The following is a 20,714-nucleotide window of genomic DNA, read 5'->3' on the forward strand; positions in this document are numbered from 1 at the left end:
GAAAGTGTAGCATACACTACAGATTTAGAAAAAAGTAGAAAAGGCAAAAAAACACAATAAACAGACAGAAATATCTATAACCTACAATAAACACGAAAAACAATCAACCTTCAAACAGACAAGTACTGAGGATAAAAGTGGCATGATATATATAAAGAGTATTGTAATGTAAAGAAATATTGCAAAGAAAATGACCATGATACAAATAATAATATTATTGCAAGAGTAGTTCTTCTCTGTAATATAGTGGTAGCTTTATCAGGGGTCTACCTGTACCCCAACACTTCAAATACTTCATATCATATGTGATATGTGTTAATATAAACCATATTGATATTATATATCATATTTATACAATATTCTCATCTCTCTATTAACATATTGATATTCATAGTATATTATTTAAAGTATGTATATCTTGTATAGTCAAGTATAAGATTGGATTAATAGTGTTGGATTTGTCCACCAGAGGGTGCCGTAACCAAAGTGTATGAAGAGACACAGGGTGAGTTCAAATCCCATCATAATGACACACAAAATCATCAGAATGTTTAAGACAATTAAATACATTATGTTTTTTTCTTTTACACCAGAAAGTAGTTCGTGTATAGGCGCCGTCCGGTTGGCTGCAGTTTACATTTACATTTAAGTCATTTAGTGACTTACAGGGAGAAATTCGGGGTTCAGTATCTTGCCCAAGGACACTTCGACATGCAGACTGAAGGAGCTGGGGATCAAACTACCGATCATCTGATCAGTGGACGACCCGCTCTACCTCCTGAGCCTCAGCTTACAAGCAGGCTACTACTACTCCTACTATAAATAAGGTTAATATCTGTGCTGTACATGGGAATCGTGTGCACTCAAGCTGGTTTTCACATTAGTGGGCGACAGTGGAAAAGTAAGAACAATCTCATTTGGGACTTTTACGCACGGCATCCAAACAATCTCCATGCGCAACAGTCCAAAACACAAAGCAGAGAAGCAACAATAAAAACTATATTAACCCTCCCCAGCTGACAATAAGACTGCCCCTGACTTCATGTAGAGTATTTATGTTCATAATAAGCCGTGTTGGTGTATGTTTTTCCTGTCTGAGGTGCTCTGTATTAACTGCTGTAGTCTTTATCCACTCATTGTGTCAATGAACAAGGAGAAGTCCTCTCGGTCAGTCATCAAGTTCTGAACTGGACCAGTGCTGAAATGTTGGAGCGGCCCCAGAGCCCCCCGGCTACACACACAGCACATCAGCTCATCTGATCCTCATTTTATCTCAGACCGGTTTATAGGACCAGATTCCGCGCCGAAATGCCCCCCCAAAGAGCCACAGCTGACTGCACCACTGGACAGCACTGACTGCAGCTAAATGAGAGTCTAGGTAAAAGATTTCGCTTTTATTTATTTATTCATTTAAACTTTTTTTTTGTTTTTTTTTTGGCATGGCTAAAGTCGTATACACTCTTTATTTATTTACTTATAGTGTCATGTTACAGTTTTACATTTTTTATGTTAGTACTACAAGATGCTTTAGGGTTTATCTTTACATTTGGACATGCACATTTTACTTTGCATGAACTCATTTGCATTAAAGATTATTTATAGATTCTTTAAAGATTGCACTGTTTGTTTAGACTAATTCATATTTTCACATATTATTATGGCTTTACATAGATTTACGTATTTTGGCTTAACTTAATCCTAATGCTAAACTAATCTTAATTGTGTAATTTGAATTAATAATGATAAAATATCATCACTGTCAGTAACTGCAGCTGTAGCAGGTGAATCTTATGATGCTGTCAGAATATTTTGTGCTTTGCATACACAGAAGTTGATGCATGTCTATACTTTGTCTATGATAGGATGGAAATGTTGCTGAGGGGAAACCTGAGGAGAGGAGTGGCGCTCTGCCTTCTGCTGCTGGCTCTCGTACACGAGGCCACAGGCCAGAGGAGAAAGCCAGGACGCAAGAACAACTACAGGCTTCACGATGAAGGAGGAAATGGTAATTTTCTTTTTTTTTAATATATGAGGTATCCACATGTTGGTGGGGAAGGACAGTCAGTGTAACAAACTCTGTGTAGGAGGATCGGACATTCATCAAGCAACATGCACAGCCCAGCAGTGTAGCTGTCTCAGGTCCCTGGTGTTAAAAACGCAGGTCAAGTCCTTTAAGCCTTTTTTTGCAAGTGTTTGAGCCCAGAGATGCAGAGCTCACAGGACACTGTAGAAAGATTGTGGAGCAGCTGTGGCTCTGGAGTTAGAGCTGATCACAGGGTCCATGAGCAAAGAACTCAACCCCAAATCCTGATGGTCTGGCCGGCACCTTGCATGGTACCTCGCTGCCATCCATGTGTGTGAATGCATGAATGAGAGGCAAATTGTAAAAACAAATGCAGCCACTTATAACTCGTCATCTGATGTGCTCCACTCTCACTGAGATGTTACGTCACCCCATTTATACTGTTTTCAAATTCTCACCATCCATCACACCCGTGTAGACACATGTTCATAACCAACCAGATGATCAGGTGCACACTGAGAGATCAGGTAGGTCTCTCTGCATTGATGGCAATTCAGCCCTAAAGATGTTAATGTTCTGGTCTGTGTTTAGAGACTGAGTGTCCAGTAATGGTTTGAATGGAAATTCAGATGTGTTTGCATCACAGTACATTTAAATCTTTGCTGCCAAATAATGTAATTTGTTACATTTGTTACATTTAAAGCCACTATCTGTAGTAGGAGCTAAAGATTTTGGGTTTTAGTGACTTCTAGTGGCAGAATTAATTAAATGAAATGTCAAAAAATAGTCCAAGGTGACTTCTTGGTTTCGCTTGTTTTAACTCACTCAACAGTCCAAAATGAAAGATATTTAATATTCAACAGCTTAATAGTTAATCGAGTAATTGTTTTAACATTACAGCATCTTGCTAAAAATTCCATACATCTGGGACATACCAGTATTTGGACAACAACTACTCAAATACATTTGCAGTTGCAGCCTTCTTCAGATCCTCCTCTTTTTCTCGACATAAGTGTGTGAGGTTTCGTTGGTTTCTTCCTCCCACAGGTGTACCGTGTTCACTAGAGGTGGCTTTCATCCTGGACAGCTCGGAGAGTGCAAAAATATTTTTGTTTGAGAAGCAGAAGAGCTTCGTGTTGAGCTTCAGCACACGCCTCGCTATGCTGCAGATACCCGGCTGGACGCTTAGGGTGCAAATGGCTGCACTTCAGTACAGCAGCTCTGTGTCCATAGAGCAACGATTCTCAGCCTGGAAAGACCTGGATTCATTCCACGGTCGAGTCAGCACCATGAACTACATCGGCCATGGCACCTACACCACGTATGCCATCACCAACGCCTCACAGCTGCTGGTGCACGAGACACAGGCGGACAGTGTCAAGGTTGCAGTGCTGATGACTGACGGGGTCGACCATCCCCGCAACCCTGATGTGATTGCAGCTGCAGCTGAGGCCAAAGGTCACGGCATAAAGTTCTTCGCTGTAGGTTTATCAAACATCGCCCAGCAGAGTCAGAATCAAGCCAAGCTACGTGCGATCGCCAGCACACCTGCTCAGCAGTTTGTCCAAAGTCTCCTCAATCCTCAGCTGGAGGAGAAGCTGCTCAAAGAGATGGTGAGTGCTGGCTTCAAGTGGGATGACCTCAGTTAAGATGGCTCCCATGTTGACGTGGGGAACAACAGGCGCAGAGTTTGATTTTTATCCCAAGAGTGAGTTTTAGGAAAATATTTTGGTGTTAAGACGAGTAAGCATTGTAGAGCTGCAAGTTGATTAGTTGTCACTTCTTAAATTAATCGTTTTGAGTCATTTATAAAGGAAGAATTCTCTAATTTCTGCTTCTCAAATGTGAATATTTATTTATTGAATATCTTTGGGTTGTTGACAAAACTAGAGATTTGAGGATATCACCAAGGATGTCACCTTGGGCTTTGGGAAACAGTGACCAACATTTTTCACCATTTTCTGACAATTTATGGACTAAACGACTCATCGCTTAATCAAATCAAATAATCGACAAATTTGTCTAGATTGAATGAATGGAAATATTCATTAGTTGCAGCCCTAAATCATTGTGTTACTGGCATTGACTGACAACTTTCCAAACTCCCACAAACACATCAGTTAGTGTATTTTGTCCTGTCGATAAACAAATCTAACCTAGTATGACTGTAAATAATGGATATAATCATATTTAAGCACTGCATGTATGTTGGATTTGAAACTTTCTGACTTTAGTGACTCCTAGTGGTGAAAAAAGTTAAAAGACACCAGGGTAGACCATGGATCCAACCCAGGACATCGAGATTGAACACATAGACCAATTTTGATATGGATTGTATCAATAAAACCTCAAACTATGAGAATCATTTAAAAGATGTTAACTTGCATCTTAGTTTGTGTGTTGTTGACATTGTTTTGAATTGAATCAATGTCAGATTTCGGCTACTTTTGCCAAACTAATCAATCCCGGAAATTTCAAACAACTTCAGTCTTCTAAACAAATTATGTGATGCTACAGGAATTGTCTTATTTCTGTCGAATCCAGACCTGGGTCCTTTGTTTATAGACTTTTTGTGATCTCATGGGTTTCCTCCAGGTTAAATCATTTTTCCTTGGCCAAACACAGAGCTGGGATTCATCCTCAATGAAACTTAATAGAATTTCAAAAAGTTTAATGGACCAAAGAGTCATCTTTCGTCTCCCAACAGTTCTTCAAACTGACCTTAAGATATGAAATCAATCAAAAATGTCGGTGTCAGACGTGTTTTCGCAAGAAAGCAGCAATGTTGGTGTTTGGTAGACCTGTGCTTCCTCATCTTGGGGTTGGGATCCTCCAAGGGGAGAGTTGATTACAGTGAAGGGATAAACAGAAATGTATTCTTTATACAGTATTGGCATCTAAAAACTAAAACCCCTTCAAATGAAACAATCTAAAAAAGTAAAGTTTGGTTGCTTAGACTCTTTTTCTGTCATAACTCATAAGTATTGAGGGGTCACAAGTAGACATGGCTTCATTTTAAGGGGTCACCAGCTCCAAAAGTTTGGAATCATTGTGGTTCGACTTTCAGCTTGAAGATGCTTTCAACCACGTGCTACTGATGCTCAAGAGTCTGCAGCCTTTAATCACAATCAAATACCTCTATTACACCATCTGGTTTCACCCATTCTCTTCCTTGCATTTGACTCAAGGTGCAAAACTTGCCTGGACTGAAACCATGAATTTGTCTTGGCCCTTTGCATGTCTGAGAAGCACTAATGATCTACTGCATGTCAGCCTGTCAGAGTGACAGCAGCTTTTCTTCCAGGGGTTTATATCCCCCCACCACCCCTCCATTCTCCTTTTTCTGCACTTGCTGTCCTCACAGCGGGTTCACATCTCTGCGATAGAGTTGTGTCTGCACGAGGGGCTTTCCCATCTGCTTTGCATTTTCCACACACACACACACACAGAAATGTCGGCGGGGTCAGGGCCTGTCTGAGAGAGTAGCGCCACTTGTTCTGCTTTCCAGAAACTTCGGACATTTCTCATTCATATTTATAGCACGCAATAAAGACACAATATCTAACACGGATGTACCAAAACAAATGCATTAATCTCTTCTGTGGTAACGAACCCGTAGCTAAACTGTTACTGACATGTTTTATCTCGTGTTGTTGCCTCCAGGGTGCAGTCGCATCTGAAGGGGTAAGTCCTTTAAAAAACAATCCAGCAGTTTACTTCTATAATTAATATCTATTGTAAAAGATAGCAGTGACTTTATATTTTCCTCCCTGTTAGTGTCCACGTGCTGAAGTATGTTTGTGTGAAAGAGGAGAGAGAGGCCCTCCAGGAAGCCCAGTGAGTATTTGGAAATCAATAAAACATACAAAATGGAGAAGTTTCAAAAATCTGTCTGGCTTGCTCCGCGTTACTCCATCACAAACATACGTTGCATCATCTTTTAGCATCTAACCAAGACTTAAATGTTACTAATTCCAGGGGAGAAAAGGGGATCCAGGCTTTAGAGGGCCACCTGGTCTAAAAGGAGTGAGGGTAAGTCATAACACAAAGAAGCTATTTAACTATTTCAGTGTCTGATTTTATGCAGCTTACTGTGAGATGCTCTGTTTTTATCAGGGAGAGCCTGGCGTGAACGGTCGACCTGGAACTGATGGTCCGGAGGTAAAAAATAAACACTAACAAGTAACATGCTTCTTATTGGATGAAATGCAGATTTTAAAACTGTTCCGCCTTTTACAGGGCCGGCCAGGATACAAGGGCAACAAGGTGGGTGACATTCATCTTTAGTAACACACCAATCAGTTCAAGTCCTCAGTAAATAAAAACGTCTAATCTTGTGTTTGGTCTTTCAGGGGGAGAGAGGAGACTGTGGCACCCCCGGTGAAAAGGGTGAAATTGTATGGACGTCATTAACTACATTATTTCGATCAATACTACAGACATCAACAGACCTCAAAATGAGTTGTCTTTTTACAGGGACCTGAGGGACCTCTAGGCCAACGAGGAACAAAAGGAGAACAGGTAGAGCACAGCCAGATGTCTTCTTTTCTGTTTTGGTTTGAGCTTTTAAAACAAAAATAGGTTAAAAGAAAGACGATTTATCCCCCAACAAGCAGGTAACTCAGGTACTTTCTTCACTTTCCTTCTACTTGAAACAGTTCTTATACGTTAAGGTACTTCCCTGAATTGCTTGCTCAGCTGCTTTCAGTCCTGCTTCAATTAGGTGGCACCTACACCTCTCTAAGTGGTGAGGCAGTGGCCGTTTTCTGGTGTGATAAGTGAAAATGCAAATGTAGCAACTCCGATGCCACAGCGTGAACACAATTACACATCTTCACGTACAAACACTCGACCTCCATGCCAAATTTCAGCCTGTTGCGGTCTAAGGACAGAGGGTGTCACTCCCTGTACAGATTGTAAAGCCCTCTGAGGCAAATGTAGTTTGTGACTTTGGGCTATACAAAATAAAATTGATTTGATTTGATTTGATTTAAATCTGTGGCCATCAATGGCTGGAGGGATTTTTTACTTAGTTTCACCCGAAACATTTAGATTCAACATTTAGATTTAAAATTTAGATTTAACATTTAGATTTAACATTTAGATTTAACATTTAGATTAAACATTTAGATTTAAAATTTAGATTTAACATTTAGATTTAACATTTAGATTTAGGTTTAACATTTAGATGTAACATTTTGATTTAGATTTAACATTTAGATCTAACATTTAGATTTAGGTTTAACATTTAACATTTAACATTCATATTTAAATATTTAAAATATCTCTAAGTTGACAAATATTGTTGTAAATATGCAAAAAAAAAAAAGTCCGTCCGTCCGTCTTCTTCCGCTTTATCCGTTATCGGGTCGCGGGGGCAGCAGCTTTAGCAGGGAGGCCCAGACTTCCCTCTCCCCAGCCACTTCTGCCAGCTCTCCCAGGGGGACCCCAAGGCGTTCCCAGGCCAGCCGAGAGACATAGTCCCTCCAGCGTGTCCTGGGTCTTCCCCGGGGCCGCCTCCCGGAGGGACGTGCCCGGAACATCTCACCAGGGAGACGTCCAGGAGGCATCCTCACGAGATGCCCGAGCCACCTCAGCTGGTTCCTCTCGATGCGGAGGAGCAGCGGTTCTACTCTGAGCTCCTCGCGGATGGCCGAGCTTCTCACCCTATCTCTAAGGGAGAGCCCAGCCACCCTGCGAAGGAAGCTCATTTCGGCCGCTTGTATTCGCGATCTCATTCTTTCGGTCACTACCCAAAGCTCGTGACCATAGGTGAGGGTAGGAACGTAGATCGACTGGTAAATCGAGAGCTTCGCCTTTCGGCTCAGCTCCTTCTTCACCACGACGGACCGGTGCAGAGTCCGCATCATTGCAGAAGCCGCACCGATCCGCCGGTCGATCTCCCGTTCCATCCTTCCCTCACTCGTGAACAAGACCCCGAGATACTTGAACTCCTCCACTTGAGGCAGGATCTCATCCCCGACCCGGAGAGTGCACTCCACCCTTTTCCGGCTGAGAACCATGGCCTCGGATTTGGAGGTGCTGATTCTCATCCCAGCCGCTTCACACTCGGCTGCAAACCGCTCCAGAGAGAGCTGGAGGTCACGCTCCGATGAAGCCAACAGGACTAGATCGTCCGCAAAAAGCAGCGACCCAATCCTGAGGCCACCGAATCGCAGCCCCTCAACGCCCTGGCTGCGCCTAGAAATTCTGTCCATAAAGGTTATGAACAGAACCGGTGACAAAGGGCAGCCCTGGCGGAGTCCAACTCTCACAGGAAACAGGTCCGACTTACTGCCGGCAATGCGGACCAAGCTCTGGCACCGAGAGTACAGGGACCGGATAGCCCTTATTAATGGGTCCGGAACCCCATACTCCCGGAGCACCCCCCACAGTATCCCCCGGGGGACACGGTCGAACGCCTTCTCCAGATCCACAAAACACATGTAGACTGGTTGGGCGAACTCCCATGCACCCTCCAGGGCCGCGCTAAGGGTATAGAGCTGGTCCACAGTTCCACGGCCAGGACGAAAACCACACTGCTCCTCCTCAATCCGAGGTTCGACAAAAAAAAAAGTGACTCTCATAAATTCACACCAGTTTTTTAAACATTGTTTGAAACTAAATGTGGCAAAATGTTGCTGTTATTTTTTTTTGCGTGAGCCACTTTACAAACGGCACCCCATACCAGTGAACATGGCAAACATAGTTACTAAACATCAGCATGTTAGAATTGTCAAAATGAGCATATTAGCTTTAAGCTCGAAGCTACTTTGTCGGGCATTTACCGGAAATAATAATCGCAACATTTGCCAAGTTTCAGCTGAGTGGAGCATTTGAATGCCAAAATATGAATCTAAAACACGTGTACAACTTTTCATTTGTATATTGCCGTATTCACTCAATCAGTTCAGCTTCAGCAGCTTCCTCAGTCGCCATTTTCAGCATGCCGGTGGTTCCTTCCCTTCCACTATTTAACCAAAATGGCGACCATTGAGGGCGAGAAGTGTCTGTTATGAGCACGGGTACTTACAGTACACTGCATTTTGTGATGACTGAAAGTATTGTGTACTCAAAATAGCAAGTGCAAGTATGGAAGTATGAAAATTGAGACACAGCAATAGTCTTGCTGAAACTACAAACTTCCATAGATCATGATTTTTATTGACTTTAATGACTTAACATTAGATTCATTTAATCATATTTGTAATTCCAGTCGACATCAGTTTTTAAATTCAGAATAAAATAATTTTGTCTCTCATCCTTCACACTCCTGTTCAGACTGCCTCCTGTTCACACTGATACACAGACATCACGATACGTCGACATCAGACAGCACGTTTTCTCTCCGACATAAAATATGGAAGTCGTCTCTTATTCATCTCTGCACTAATGGAATGTGAATATTGGATTATGGGTAATCCTGATACTAATGTGGCTATCCAAAGCAGTGAATCCAGGCTTGTAGGATATTATTCTTTTGCAGGAACAGACTTTGTGTGGTGGGATTAGTGCACCACTGGACCACCGTCCAGTGGTGCCCTTCCTCCTCTGTGCTACTGGCACAGTGTCAGTATAACCTTGTTATTTTTGTGAACTTGGCCTGAGAATCGAGAGACATGAAAGCAGCGAATGTTGATTTTATTCCTGTTGTATTTTAGAATCGGCGGTGGTGGGTTGGTTTTGACCTGCAGTTTGGTTATACAACATTAGGGCTTCATTTTAAATTCATACACCGTCGTTTCATGCTGCTGGACTAAAAGTTTCATGCAAAATAAAGAAAATCACTTTAGATGTTTGGGTAAAAACAATAGATACTGTAACATATGCTATGAATATGATTAAAACTACACTTTTGTGTGGCATTGATGAATTGTTTAACACTTTAAATCTCTTTTTCAGGGTGCGTTAGGACCACCAGGAGACATGGGTGCTGAGGGCCCAGCAGGACCTAAAGTAAGTTGCATTGATGCGTTCACATTTGGGGTGTTTTCATGATTGACAGGTAGGTGTGTTCGCAGCAGACAACAATGCATTCAACTAAAATGCTACAGTACACAAGAATAAATAGAACTTTTTCCACTTACAATAGTAATAGAGTAACACATTACTCACTTATATTTCCCACCGTATCTTCCACCACCTCCGCCTGTCATTCTCATTTGAAGCGTTAGGTCTTGGACCGTAAAACAGAACAGACCACGGTGGAAAAAGTTTGTTTAGAAGAACGAATAGTTGAAGTTGAATGAATGAATCCTGAAATCCAGGAAAATTAGAATGACCTAGACTGGAGGCAAGGAACGAAAAGGCAATATAAGACTCGAGGATCAAAGAAAAGTAATAATTTTGGCCGTAGCGTGAGCATCACATGAGCGATGGAACAATCTGGCGAAGACTGGAGTGAAGAGCTGGATCGATGAATGAGGAGCAGGTGTGCAGGTTGCCGCAGGAGGATTATTATGTGGCCACGCCCAGACAAACACACACACACACACATAGAGAGACACACAAACACACAAGAGGAAGGGAAAAAATGGGAAACAATTGGAAAAAAAGACAGTTATGGGGAAATAATCTGATTTTGAGGATAAAGTCATAATTCACAAGTATTCAGATCAAGTTTTCTCCTAAATCTATTTTATTTCTCATAATATTCAGACTTTTTTTCTGAGAATATCTACCTAAGGGTAGCTCGTAATACTTTAGGATTAACATGACATTTTAAGAAATACAATAAGACTGGAGGCATGGAGAAACATTCAGGCTGACTCAAACCCAAACGTTCAAATATACGTACACCTTATAACATCACAAAAACTAATTAATTGGTGGGGGAGTTAATGCAGGAATTATTTCTTGGTGTATGGTTTATGTAGCCGCCCAGTATATCTGCGCAGCATCTCCACTCGTTGCCCAGCAACCTCAGAGTAATGCCAAGAAGTCATGGCTGTTGTTTACCAAGAAATAGTTCGAGGCTGCGACTCCTCGTGCGCACATTCTCCAAAATGTCGAACTGTTCACTTTGAGGTTTGAAGAGCTAAAGAAAGGCAACATTTTCATTCAGTGATCTGAAATTCCATCCATCAACATCCCAAACATACAGAGCAGTCTGTCAGAACAAAGATCAACCAAAGATTTTAGCTGTTTAAGATCAGTTACAGATTTACAGCGCTCAACATTTGTATTGTCAGATAGCACTTTTGGCGAAAAAGAGAGGCGATATAAGAACGACCTTTAAAATGTGTGCCCAAGGCTAATAAGATGCTGATGGCTCCATCACCATAGAGCTGTCCCGCAGCTTTTTAACAAAGACGTCTTTATACAGATGAAATGTAACGTGATTTATAGCACATCCAGGAAACGTTCCGACATTTATCACAAGAGTTTTACAGAAGGAACAAAGAGCCGGTCTTTATTTCCTAACTTCCATAAAAGTTTGAAACAAAACTATAGACCATTTAACTTATAATGTGTTTGCATTTAAACAGAATGAGGAAAGAACATGTTTATTTAAGTCTCTGTGATAAAATACTGCAGTTAAAATCCTACAAACAAGACAGGAGGCTGCATGTTGCATGTAAACCCCTTCAGGTTGAAGAGACTGGACCTGGAGTTGGTTATTTTGTGTATATTCTCAGTTGAGTTTTGAACGTGTGTGAGTGTTTTACCGTGCAATCGTACTCTGTATTCAAAGAAGACAACGTGGAGTCATCAGAAAACACGCAGAGTCACTAGGAAAGTTGTACTTCATCAGTTATGGGGCCGTACAATGAGTCATTCTTAATATAAAGCAAAGAAAAAAGGCAGTAAGATGGCATTCTTTAGATGTTAACTGTGTAACGTACAAAACAGGGAAACAACTGGATGATTTTGGTCACTATTTGTCATTTTATTTCATATTTTATTCACCTGCTTGCACATGACATGCAAACCTTTAAACTTTATTTACTTGCCACAGGGAGACAGAGGACCTGACGGTGCTTCTGGACCACCAGGGGACACTGGCATCGGGTTCCCAGGGGCCAAGGTAACTCTTTTATGTTTATTATCATGAGAAATGTCCTCTATAGTCATTTAATCTTTCTTAAATCAGAAGTATTTGTACTTGTATTCTCAGGGGGGGTGAGGGTGGATGGTGTTTTCCTCTGTTACAAGAACTTTAAATGATGTCTGGAAGTTTACGTGAAGCAGAACTGTGAAGTTTTGTGGAGTCTAAAACAACTCGTAAATATCTTAAGTTGTTTATTCTCTCTCTTTTTGGTTCGTCTGAAGAGTTACAGAACATTCGAGGACCTCTCTAACAGCCAAGTGTTTGATAAGATAACCTCTAATAAAGTTATTTCCTCTGATGAAACTGACAAACCTCTAATAACTGCCAGAAAGAGAATAAAAACATCATCCCTCTTTGACTGGTGCGGTGTGATGCGTACAGGGTGAAAAGGGCATTCAGGGAAGACCAGGTCTAGCAGGTCCTGCTGGGATCGGAGAACCAGGACTACCAGTGAGTATAAAAACTTAGATTGTATTATTATAATGGTGTAACTGCATCGAGATTATGTACATGGTTGATTACTTTTGAGTCCATTCTATTCATATCTTTAGTAAAAGCAGCCACTTAAAATACTCTGTTACAAGTCTGTGACTCACTCTGAGATTATACATTATACACTGCTATGTTTAAAATGAGTACAAGTACATCAGAACTGTACTTGAGTACAATGCGTGAGGAAATGTACTTACATCCCACTACTGATTTATTTTAAACACAAGTTGAATCAGTTTGCTGAAATCAGGTAAATGCATCAAGGAGAGTTTAAATAAAATATATAAATAGAAACTTAATCATAGGGGTGAGTCAGAAAAATCTAAATCACATGTGCAAGATCATTTTCCCTTCACTTCCATCTGGTTATTGTTCATCACAGACAGGCCAGGCTGTGAAACATGAGCGTGTTTTCTGTGCTGCACTTCACTCTCGTCTTATTCCAGGAATAGTTTTCAAACCTCTGCCGCCACCTAGAGCACAAATATGCAAAGCTGCTCAACATTTCTTTAAAATTCTGCCACCTTGTCTCATTTTTTCTTTTTAATTTGAAGTTGTTGTTTTGTTTTTTCCAGGGTCCCCCAGGATCACCCGGTGCGCTAGGAAACCCCGGACCAGCTGGAGAGGGATTTCCAGGGCCGAAGGTGGGTCAACTTTTTAACCATGTATTGGCCAAAGGAATGGATCTCAATATTATGCTACAGTAAATTAGGTATATTGTGAATATGGAAAGGAAACTATGGAGAAGATGATGAATACAATTAAGTATAAAAGAGAAAATAAATAAATAAAGGAGTAATAAACAGATACATTACAGTAAAAGAGGAACTGTGAACTGTGCATGTCACACTTCCTTCCTTTGTTTTAGGGTGATCGAGGATACGACGGTCCCAGGGGCAATCGTGGACTTCCTGGTCTTGGGATCAAAGGTGACAGGGTAAATATAACATTTATATTTGACTTGAGGAAACTTTTACAATACAGAGCTAAGTCTTTGTTTGTCTTTAAGAAGAATGACCTGGATGACTGAGAACCTTCAGACAACTTTGATTCCTGTTTCTTTGTGAATTTAACATACAGTAAAACATCTTTCTTCAGGGCAACCAGGGGCCGCCTGGAAGTCCAGGTCCAATTGGTGCTCCTGGTTTAGGACTTCAAGGAGAAAAGGTAAAAACTGCCCATAGACAGAGACAATTTCTAACCAGCCAGATCACAATGATTTATTGTTTTAAACCTTATCTTCTTTCTCACAGGGTGATGTAGGCCTGGTTGGACCTGCAGGCCCCAGAGGGTTTCCAGGTGTTGGAATAACAGGACCAAAGGTAAGACAGGAAGAGGAGGAGGAGGAGGAGGAAGGTTGTCTCAGAAACACAGATACTAATTATGAAGTATAAACACTGTGTGAATATTTCCCACAGGGAAATCAGGGACTGCTAGGTGAACCTGGACTGCCAGGTGAGAGAGGCGTTGGAGAACCAGGACCCAAAGTAAGTGTGCTGTTCCATTGTCAGTCAGTTTTTCCAGTTTTAAACAAGATCAAATCTTAATAATTAAGCTGTAGAGGTCGGTGTTGTGTGTGCACCCCACCAATGCTCTTGCATGTTATGTTCCTCTCTCAGGGTGACATGGGGTCAGAAGGGTTACCAGGTATACCAGGTCTGACAGGAGAGGATGGAGCCCCAGGACAAAAGGTAGCATCATAACCTGAACTTGTGTTCTGCTGTTTAATTTATTTAGTAATATAGTATTTCCTACCAGTCTGCTGTTTCACTGTTTGAATGAATGACTGCAGGGTGAGATTGGGTTACCAGGACCAAGGGGAGTTGACGGGGCCCCTGGTAAAGGCGCATCTGGAGAGAGGGTAACAGGCATTTTATATGAATATATTTTAATATATCAGTTTGCAAATACAATCCTCATATAATCATCTAAAAGCTTAACTCAGATGTCATGGTTTAGAGCATATGAGCAGCAGTTTTGTGTTACTTTGGCAGGGAGACAAAGGGGAAAGGGGGACCAGAGGCCAGCCAGGTGCAGTCGGTCCTGTGGGGCCGATAGGACCAAAGGTACGTATACTACAGCCGGGAAACTGAAGATACGAATTACATGACAGATGGAGGACAGACAGCAAACTAAAACTGGATGTAGGGGTGTAGCATTGTACCAATATTGACACTAATTGTGATATTTAAAATTGAAAAATGATAATCTCGTATAAATAAACCATGTCTGTCTCTTTCCATTCTCTCTGATACTATTTAAGCTCTAAATGCTTCTTTTTAAAAAAACGTTTTATTCTCATCATTCGTCATATCAACAATTCTGATCGATATAAGAAGGTAAAAATAGGCTGATTTAACACTTTTTACGACTATCTATCAAAAGGTGACAGTGACTCTGAAAGTAACGCTGCATTTTGAACAGTAAATCTAAGCAGACATGAAGTTTTTAATAAATAACTAACTCTAGTAATAAATTCACAAATATATATACTAAAATATATAAAATTAGGGACCTAATTTGCATAGAAATGTAGTCTTAAAAACATCTAGCTAATGTACTTTCACAGATTTACCAATAACTCTACTGGTTAGTCTTTTTTATTATTGTTTAATAATTCATTCAATCATTTTTAAATAAAAAAATGAATTTCCCACCTCGCTGCTTTGTTTTCTTTTCCAGGGAGAACCAGGAAATGTGGGATCACCAGGAAGTGCTGGACCACCAGGCAGGGGTATACCTGGTGCCAAGGTGAGCCCAAACAAACAGCTGCTGTAAACGTCAACAGCAACAAGGTGTGTTCATTGTTCTGCTTTTTCTTCTTCTTCTGGTTTTTGTCAGGGAGATCCAGGTCCACAGGGTGCAGCCGGAGCTGTGGGCGAGCCGGGGGTCGGTTTTGCTGGAGCCAAAGTGAGTTCAGCTCAGGTTTACGCTTAGCTTCTCCTCCCTCATGAAAAGTACTGATTAAAGTCTTGGTTTGTAGGGAGACAGAGGGCCACCAGGGCCGGCTGGGCCACCTGGACTGAAAGGTGATGGCTATCCCGGTCTTCCAGTGAGTATCAACCTGCATAACAGCCTCCTTTATCACTTTACACTCTGCATCATGTAATGTTTTCCGCATGGTGTCGTCGTAGGGACTTCCAGGGCCTCCAGGTCTGATAGGAGAATCCGGACCAGATGGTGTCGGTTTACCTGGACCAAAGGTAAAAGAAAAACAAGGACAGTGTCATCAATGAAAGAGAAACACTGATACTTACTTTATTTCAATGCTGCTGTCCCTCTTTTCTTTCTGAGATTAAATTGCTGTCTAATTTCTGTTCAGGGGGACAGAGGCTTGCCTGGACCTCCTGGGCCTATTGGTCCACCAGGGATTGGCATAACTGGTGCCAAGGTAATCTGTATTTTTTTTTATTTACTATAAATATATTGCCTGTGAAAAGTTGTGTTGGTATCCAGAAAAAGAGACTCAGTTTTCTTTTCCTGCAGGGTTCAATTGGCCGAACAGGACCACCTGGTCCGCAGGGGTTACCTGGAGAGGGCATCCAAGGACAAAAGGTACCACACGTCAGGCGCAGACTCTGAAAGACAAGATGAAAGAAGCATTTATTGATCCCCAGAGGATGAATATAATATATATTATAAAAGTTTTATCAGCAACTACAGTTCATAACTGGCTGCAACTGACTGGTGTGCATTGATTTAGACTGAAAGCGCAAATATTGGGTGATAGTGAATTGGGGCAGCAACCATAAAAACAAATATGCCTAGAATGACTTTGAAATGGTAAAATGTGATAATTAAAGATGAGCTATTATCTGTATCTGTACATGGAATGGGCGCATCTTAAACTGCATGAGTGGGACTGGAACTGGAAGTTGTTACTTTATGCCAGAAATTGAGGATTGCTCATAAAGTTGCTAAATTTATTTGAAAACTATTAATTAAATTCAGTTTCATGGTTAAATTTTAAGTTATCTCAGGGCACTTTTTTCTCATAGAGCAGGCCAAGACTGTACTACTTTAAATTATTTACAAAGACCCAACCATTCCCACCATGAGCAAGCACTCGGCGACAGTGGCAAGTCAAATATTATTATAACACATTTTTCGCTAATGATACTTGTGGTACCTGGATAGTCAAACTTGTTATTAAGTGTTTAATTTTTTAGGATTCAACAACTAAAGCTACCTGATCCTCTAAAGACTTGTGGGATATGTTTTATCTCAAATATATTCCAAGTACTCGTGCTAAAAGAAAATATTTCCATGAGCTCCGTCTTCTTGTATAAGAGTTCTCGTTGACATGGTCTGTGCTCCATGTTTGCAGGGGGACCCTGGATTTCAGGGGATCACCGGCCCCAGAGGCCCTCCTGGACAAGGTCTACAAGGGGATAAGGTAACAATATATGAATATGTATGTATGCATGATATGTTATTATGTAATATATAGGAAACATGACATCATATCTACAAGGACTCTGTTAGAAGGGTTAAGATAGCCCATTCTATCACAGCCCTATTGTGTGATTCAGATGTTTTCTTCCTCCGGCAGGGGGATCGAGGGTTCAGAGGTGAAAAGGGCAAAAAGGGAGACAGAGGAGAATCTGGAGAGCCAGGAACCACCGGACCTTTGGTACGGACTTTTGTTTTTCAGAGTGATTCAAATGCTCCTGAGAGAATAAATAAAAAAAATGTTGATCTCTTTCAAATTACAGGGTAGAACAGGACAAAAGGGAGAGCCTGGACTTACAGTAAGTATAACCCATTTCACTGAAAACTGAAGTGGTTTATGGGTGAGCAGAAGCTTTGTCTGGAAACTTACTATATCGTAAAATTGCTGGAATATATGCCCATATATATGGCACATATATGCCAATACAGATGTGTCTAGCGATTGATATATCACTTCTACATATGTTGTGCTTTCTATCTTTCACAGAGGGAAGAAATCATCAAAATTGTGAGATCCATCTGCAGTAAGTTCAGGAACTACAAACTCACATTTATAACTTTTGTTGATCCTCTATGTTTATAACCTGCCTCCATCTATTGCTTTGTTTCACTAGGTTGTGGTGTGGCATGCCGCCAAACCCCCTTGGAGCTTGTTTTTGTGATCGACAGCTCTGAGAGTGTTGGGCCCGACAACTTCAACGTGATCAAAGACTTTGTAAACGCCCTGATCGACCGAGCCTCGGTCAACCGGGACACCACGCGGGTTGGTGTGGTCCTTTACAGTCACATCAACATGGTGGTGGTCAGCCTCAGACAGGAAGCCAGCCGTGATGAGATCAAGTCTGCGGTGCGATCCATGACCTACCTGGGTGAGGGTACGTTCACGGGCAGCGCCATCCAGCAGGCCAACCAGGTGTTCAAGTCAGCCCGGGCAGGTGTGAGGAAGGTGGCCATCATCATCACAGACGGGCAGGCCGATAAAAGAGACGAGGTCAGTCTGGAGAGTGCGGTGTCGGAAGCTCAAGGAAGTAACATCGAGACGTTTGTAATCGGGGTGGTGAATGAGAGCGATCCGCTGTACGAGGAGTTCAAGAAGGAGATCAATCTCATGGCTTCTGACCCCGACAGCGACCATGTGTACCTGATCGAAGACTTCAAAACACTTCCAGGTGAGCCACTCAAGTGATCACATGATGTACTCATTAAGGTGTTAAAGTTCACCCAAAGTTAAGTAAAATTTTGAGGTACTTGTACTAATGTTCTTTTGGTCTTGCAGCTCTGGAAAGAAAACTGCTGAGTCGTATCTGTGAGGACGGAGAAAGACATTTGTTCAGCTCCATCCCGAGCTCCAGGCTGCCTCCAGGAATCCCTGAGGACTCCAGTAACTTTCGAGAACCTCCGTACAGGACTGATACCGATACACCCACGTTCACGGGAGACTTCAGGAGAGTTCAGATGGTGGTGAGGAGAACAAATCAGTCATCTCTATGCCTCCTGTTGGCCACACGTAGCCTTTGTTCCATGTACAAAACCATGTGGCATGACTCTGGGGTTGACAATGCCAGTCCAACAGTTGGTCCACCACTTCAGTCCAAACTGAAATATATTAAACTATCCTCTACTGGATGGATTGTCATGAAGTATTACATAGATATTCATGTTCCCCAGAGGATACATCGTTTACATTTACTCCGGCGCACAAGTAGGTCAAATTTTTCATCCATCCAGTGAAATATCTCAACATCTACCAGAAGTATTGACACAAAAGTTGGTGCAGACATTCATTGTTCCCAGAGGATAAATCCTAATGACTTTGGGGATCCCCTGACTTCTCTAGCATCACCATGAGGTTGATATTTGTGTTAATCTCAACAACTATTGGATGGATTGCCATGTGATTTGGCTCATGCATTCATGTTCCCCATTAGAACAGGTTTGGAAATCCCCTGACTTTTCATCTACCTACCGAAAGCAAATGTACTTCTGCATCTTTGCGGCCAGTAGTGACAAAATAGGTTTTCTTGTATGCTTTAGTAGCTTTCACCCACATATTTTTCATATAGTAAATAGATCTGTGGGGGTTACAACATGTCCTTTGTATAATCTTACCTGGATAAATAAAGGAATAGTAGATGAAATCATTCCCTGCTCTCTTACAGCCCGGCCCTCCAGCGTCACTCCCCGACAGAGAACTCGTCTCTCCACATAGACCCAAGACCGACGACAGATCCACCTCAGAAATTCATAGATTTCCACACTTTGACAGGGAGCCTTTCAGACCCGTAACAGAGTTCCTCCCACATTTCGACTGGAAGGACCCTACAAACCGTATGGTGATGACGGGAGCATTCGGGCCAGAGCGTCCCACTCCACCTCAGGGCCTGCCTGAGGAGAGGACACAGATGCCACCGACTCCTGCCCTGCTGCCTTCAGACTCCTTCATAACAGGTAACTGCTGGGAGTTTGTAGAAGAGATTGAAGGACGGAGAAATGATTGGTTTAAATGTTAGAAATTATAAATGAAGGAAAAAGAAATATGCACATCTATTCGTTCTACAGGCATTCATGATCCCAGAAGATCTTACTCACTTTGGTGATCCCTTGGCTTTCCCTCTAGCTCCACCTCTAGTTTTGGGTATCTCAGTAACTATGAGAAGAGAATGAAGTACACACATTTATATTCCCCTCAGGATTAAGTGAAATAACTTTGGTTATACTTTGACTATCGTTCTAACGCTCAAAGTTTTAATTTGTCCAATATCTTGATTTATGACATTTATTGGCTGTAAACTCATAGTCTTGTTAAATTTCTAAATTTCACACTTCTTGTTTTTCGTCGTCTCCAGCTGAGCGCTGCAGCCACCCCCTGGATCCAGGACCTTGCCGGGACTACACAGTTAAGTGGTACTACGACGTCACAGCTAACTCCTGTGCTCAGTTCTGGTTCGGAGGCTGTCTAGGAAACAGAAACCAGTTCGAGACTGAGAAGAGCTGCAGAGACACCTGCGTCAAGGTCTAACATGCTCGTAAAAAACATTTTGACTTCATGAAGTTCACTTCGACTTAAGTACCTTAGTGTTTTACTTATAGCTAGACTGACATTGGATAGGGACAATAAAAGCTCTTTAATTGTTCGGTAGACTATGTACTGTTTTTTTTTTTCCTGTTGGCCCGAGGGATGTGTGTATTAATTGTTAATCAGTGCAGATAAAATGAAAAAAATCTGTGATGTTACTTACACTGTGGAACAGTTCTATTAAAAATAAAACAAACTTTGTAACCACTAATTTTTCTATTCAGATAAAGTAACCTCTTTGTATCGTTCAATGGTGTATTTTTCTACTTCATGTCTCACTTTTTTATGTTTTTCAATACTGTGAAATGTCATTAAAGTAAAAACAAAAACAAATAAACTTTTTATTTCATGCACTGTAGTCTGAATTAGAAGTCGTTTGGACCTTTGTGTTTTCTAAATGAATATAAAGTGATGCATGATGTGCACGTGTTGTATTTGCTCGTGTACCTAAAAAATGCAGTGAGCTTTAACAAAAGGACAGTTGCAGTAAAGTTAAACTTCAGCTGACTCATCCTCACTGAACAAAGTATTTCAGCAGTAAAAAGCAAGTAAGAATACTCACCCCATAGTTTCGAGTTAGACATGATTACATTGCATTGGGTGATATTCTGCCGTCGGGT

At 41.5% G+C, this 20,714-nt stretch overlaps 1 protein-coding gene across 1 annotated transcript; it reads left to right on the forward strand.

The window, feature by feature from the left end:
* The first annotated feature begins 1,067 nt into the window (after window positions 1–1,067).
* col28a1b (collagen, type XXVIII, alpha 1b) lies at window positions 1,068–20,438 on the forward strand. Its single transcript, XM_027286072.1, has 35 exons — window positions 1,068–1,378; window positions 1,863–2,005; window positions 3,071–3,636; window positions 5,687–5,707; window positions 5,801–5,860; window positions 6,002–6,055; window positions 6,140–6,184; window positions 6,263–6,289; window positions 6,376–6,420; window positions 6,500–6,544; window positions 9,926–9,979; window positions 11,982–12,050; window positions 12,456–12,524; window positions 13,142–13,210; window positions 13,435–13,503; window positions 13,665–13,733; window positions 13,820–13,888; window positions 13,985–14,053; window positions 14,186–14,257; window positions 14,359–14,427; window positions 14,561–14,632; window positions 15,249–15,317; window positions 15,408–15,476; window positions 15,550–15,618; window positions 15,701–15,769; window positions 15,889–15,957; window positions 16,053–16,121; window positions 16,894–16,962; window positions 17,119–17,199; window positions 17,282–17,317; window positions 17,506–17,542; window positions 17,633–18,187; window positions 18,295–18,479; window positions 19,178–19,466; window positions 19,865–20,438. Exons 2-35 carry the CDS (start codon window positions 1,864–1,866, stop codon window positions 20,035–20,037), a joined length of 3,594 nt encoding a protein of 1,197 aa, XP_027141873.1. The 5' UTR covers window positions 1,068–1,378; window position 1,863; the 3' UTR covers window positions 20,038–20,438.
* The last annotated feature ends 276 nt before the right edge of the window (window positions 20,439–20,714 follow it).

The sequence above is a fragment of the Larimichthys crocea genome, chromosome XIII, assembly GCF_000972845.2.
Source record: "Larimichthys crocea isolate SSNF chromosome XIII, L_crocea_2.0, whole genome shotgun sequence".
NCBI lineage: Eukaryota > Metazoa > Chordata > Actinopteri > Sciaenidae > Larimichthys > Larimichthys crocea.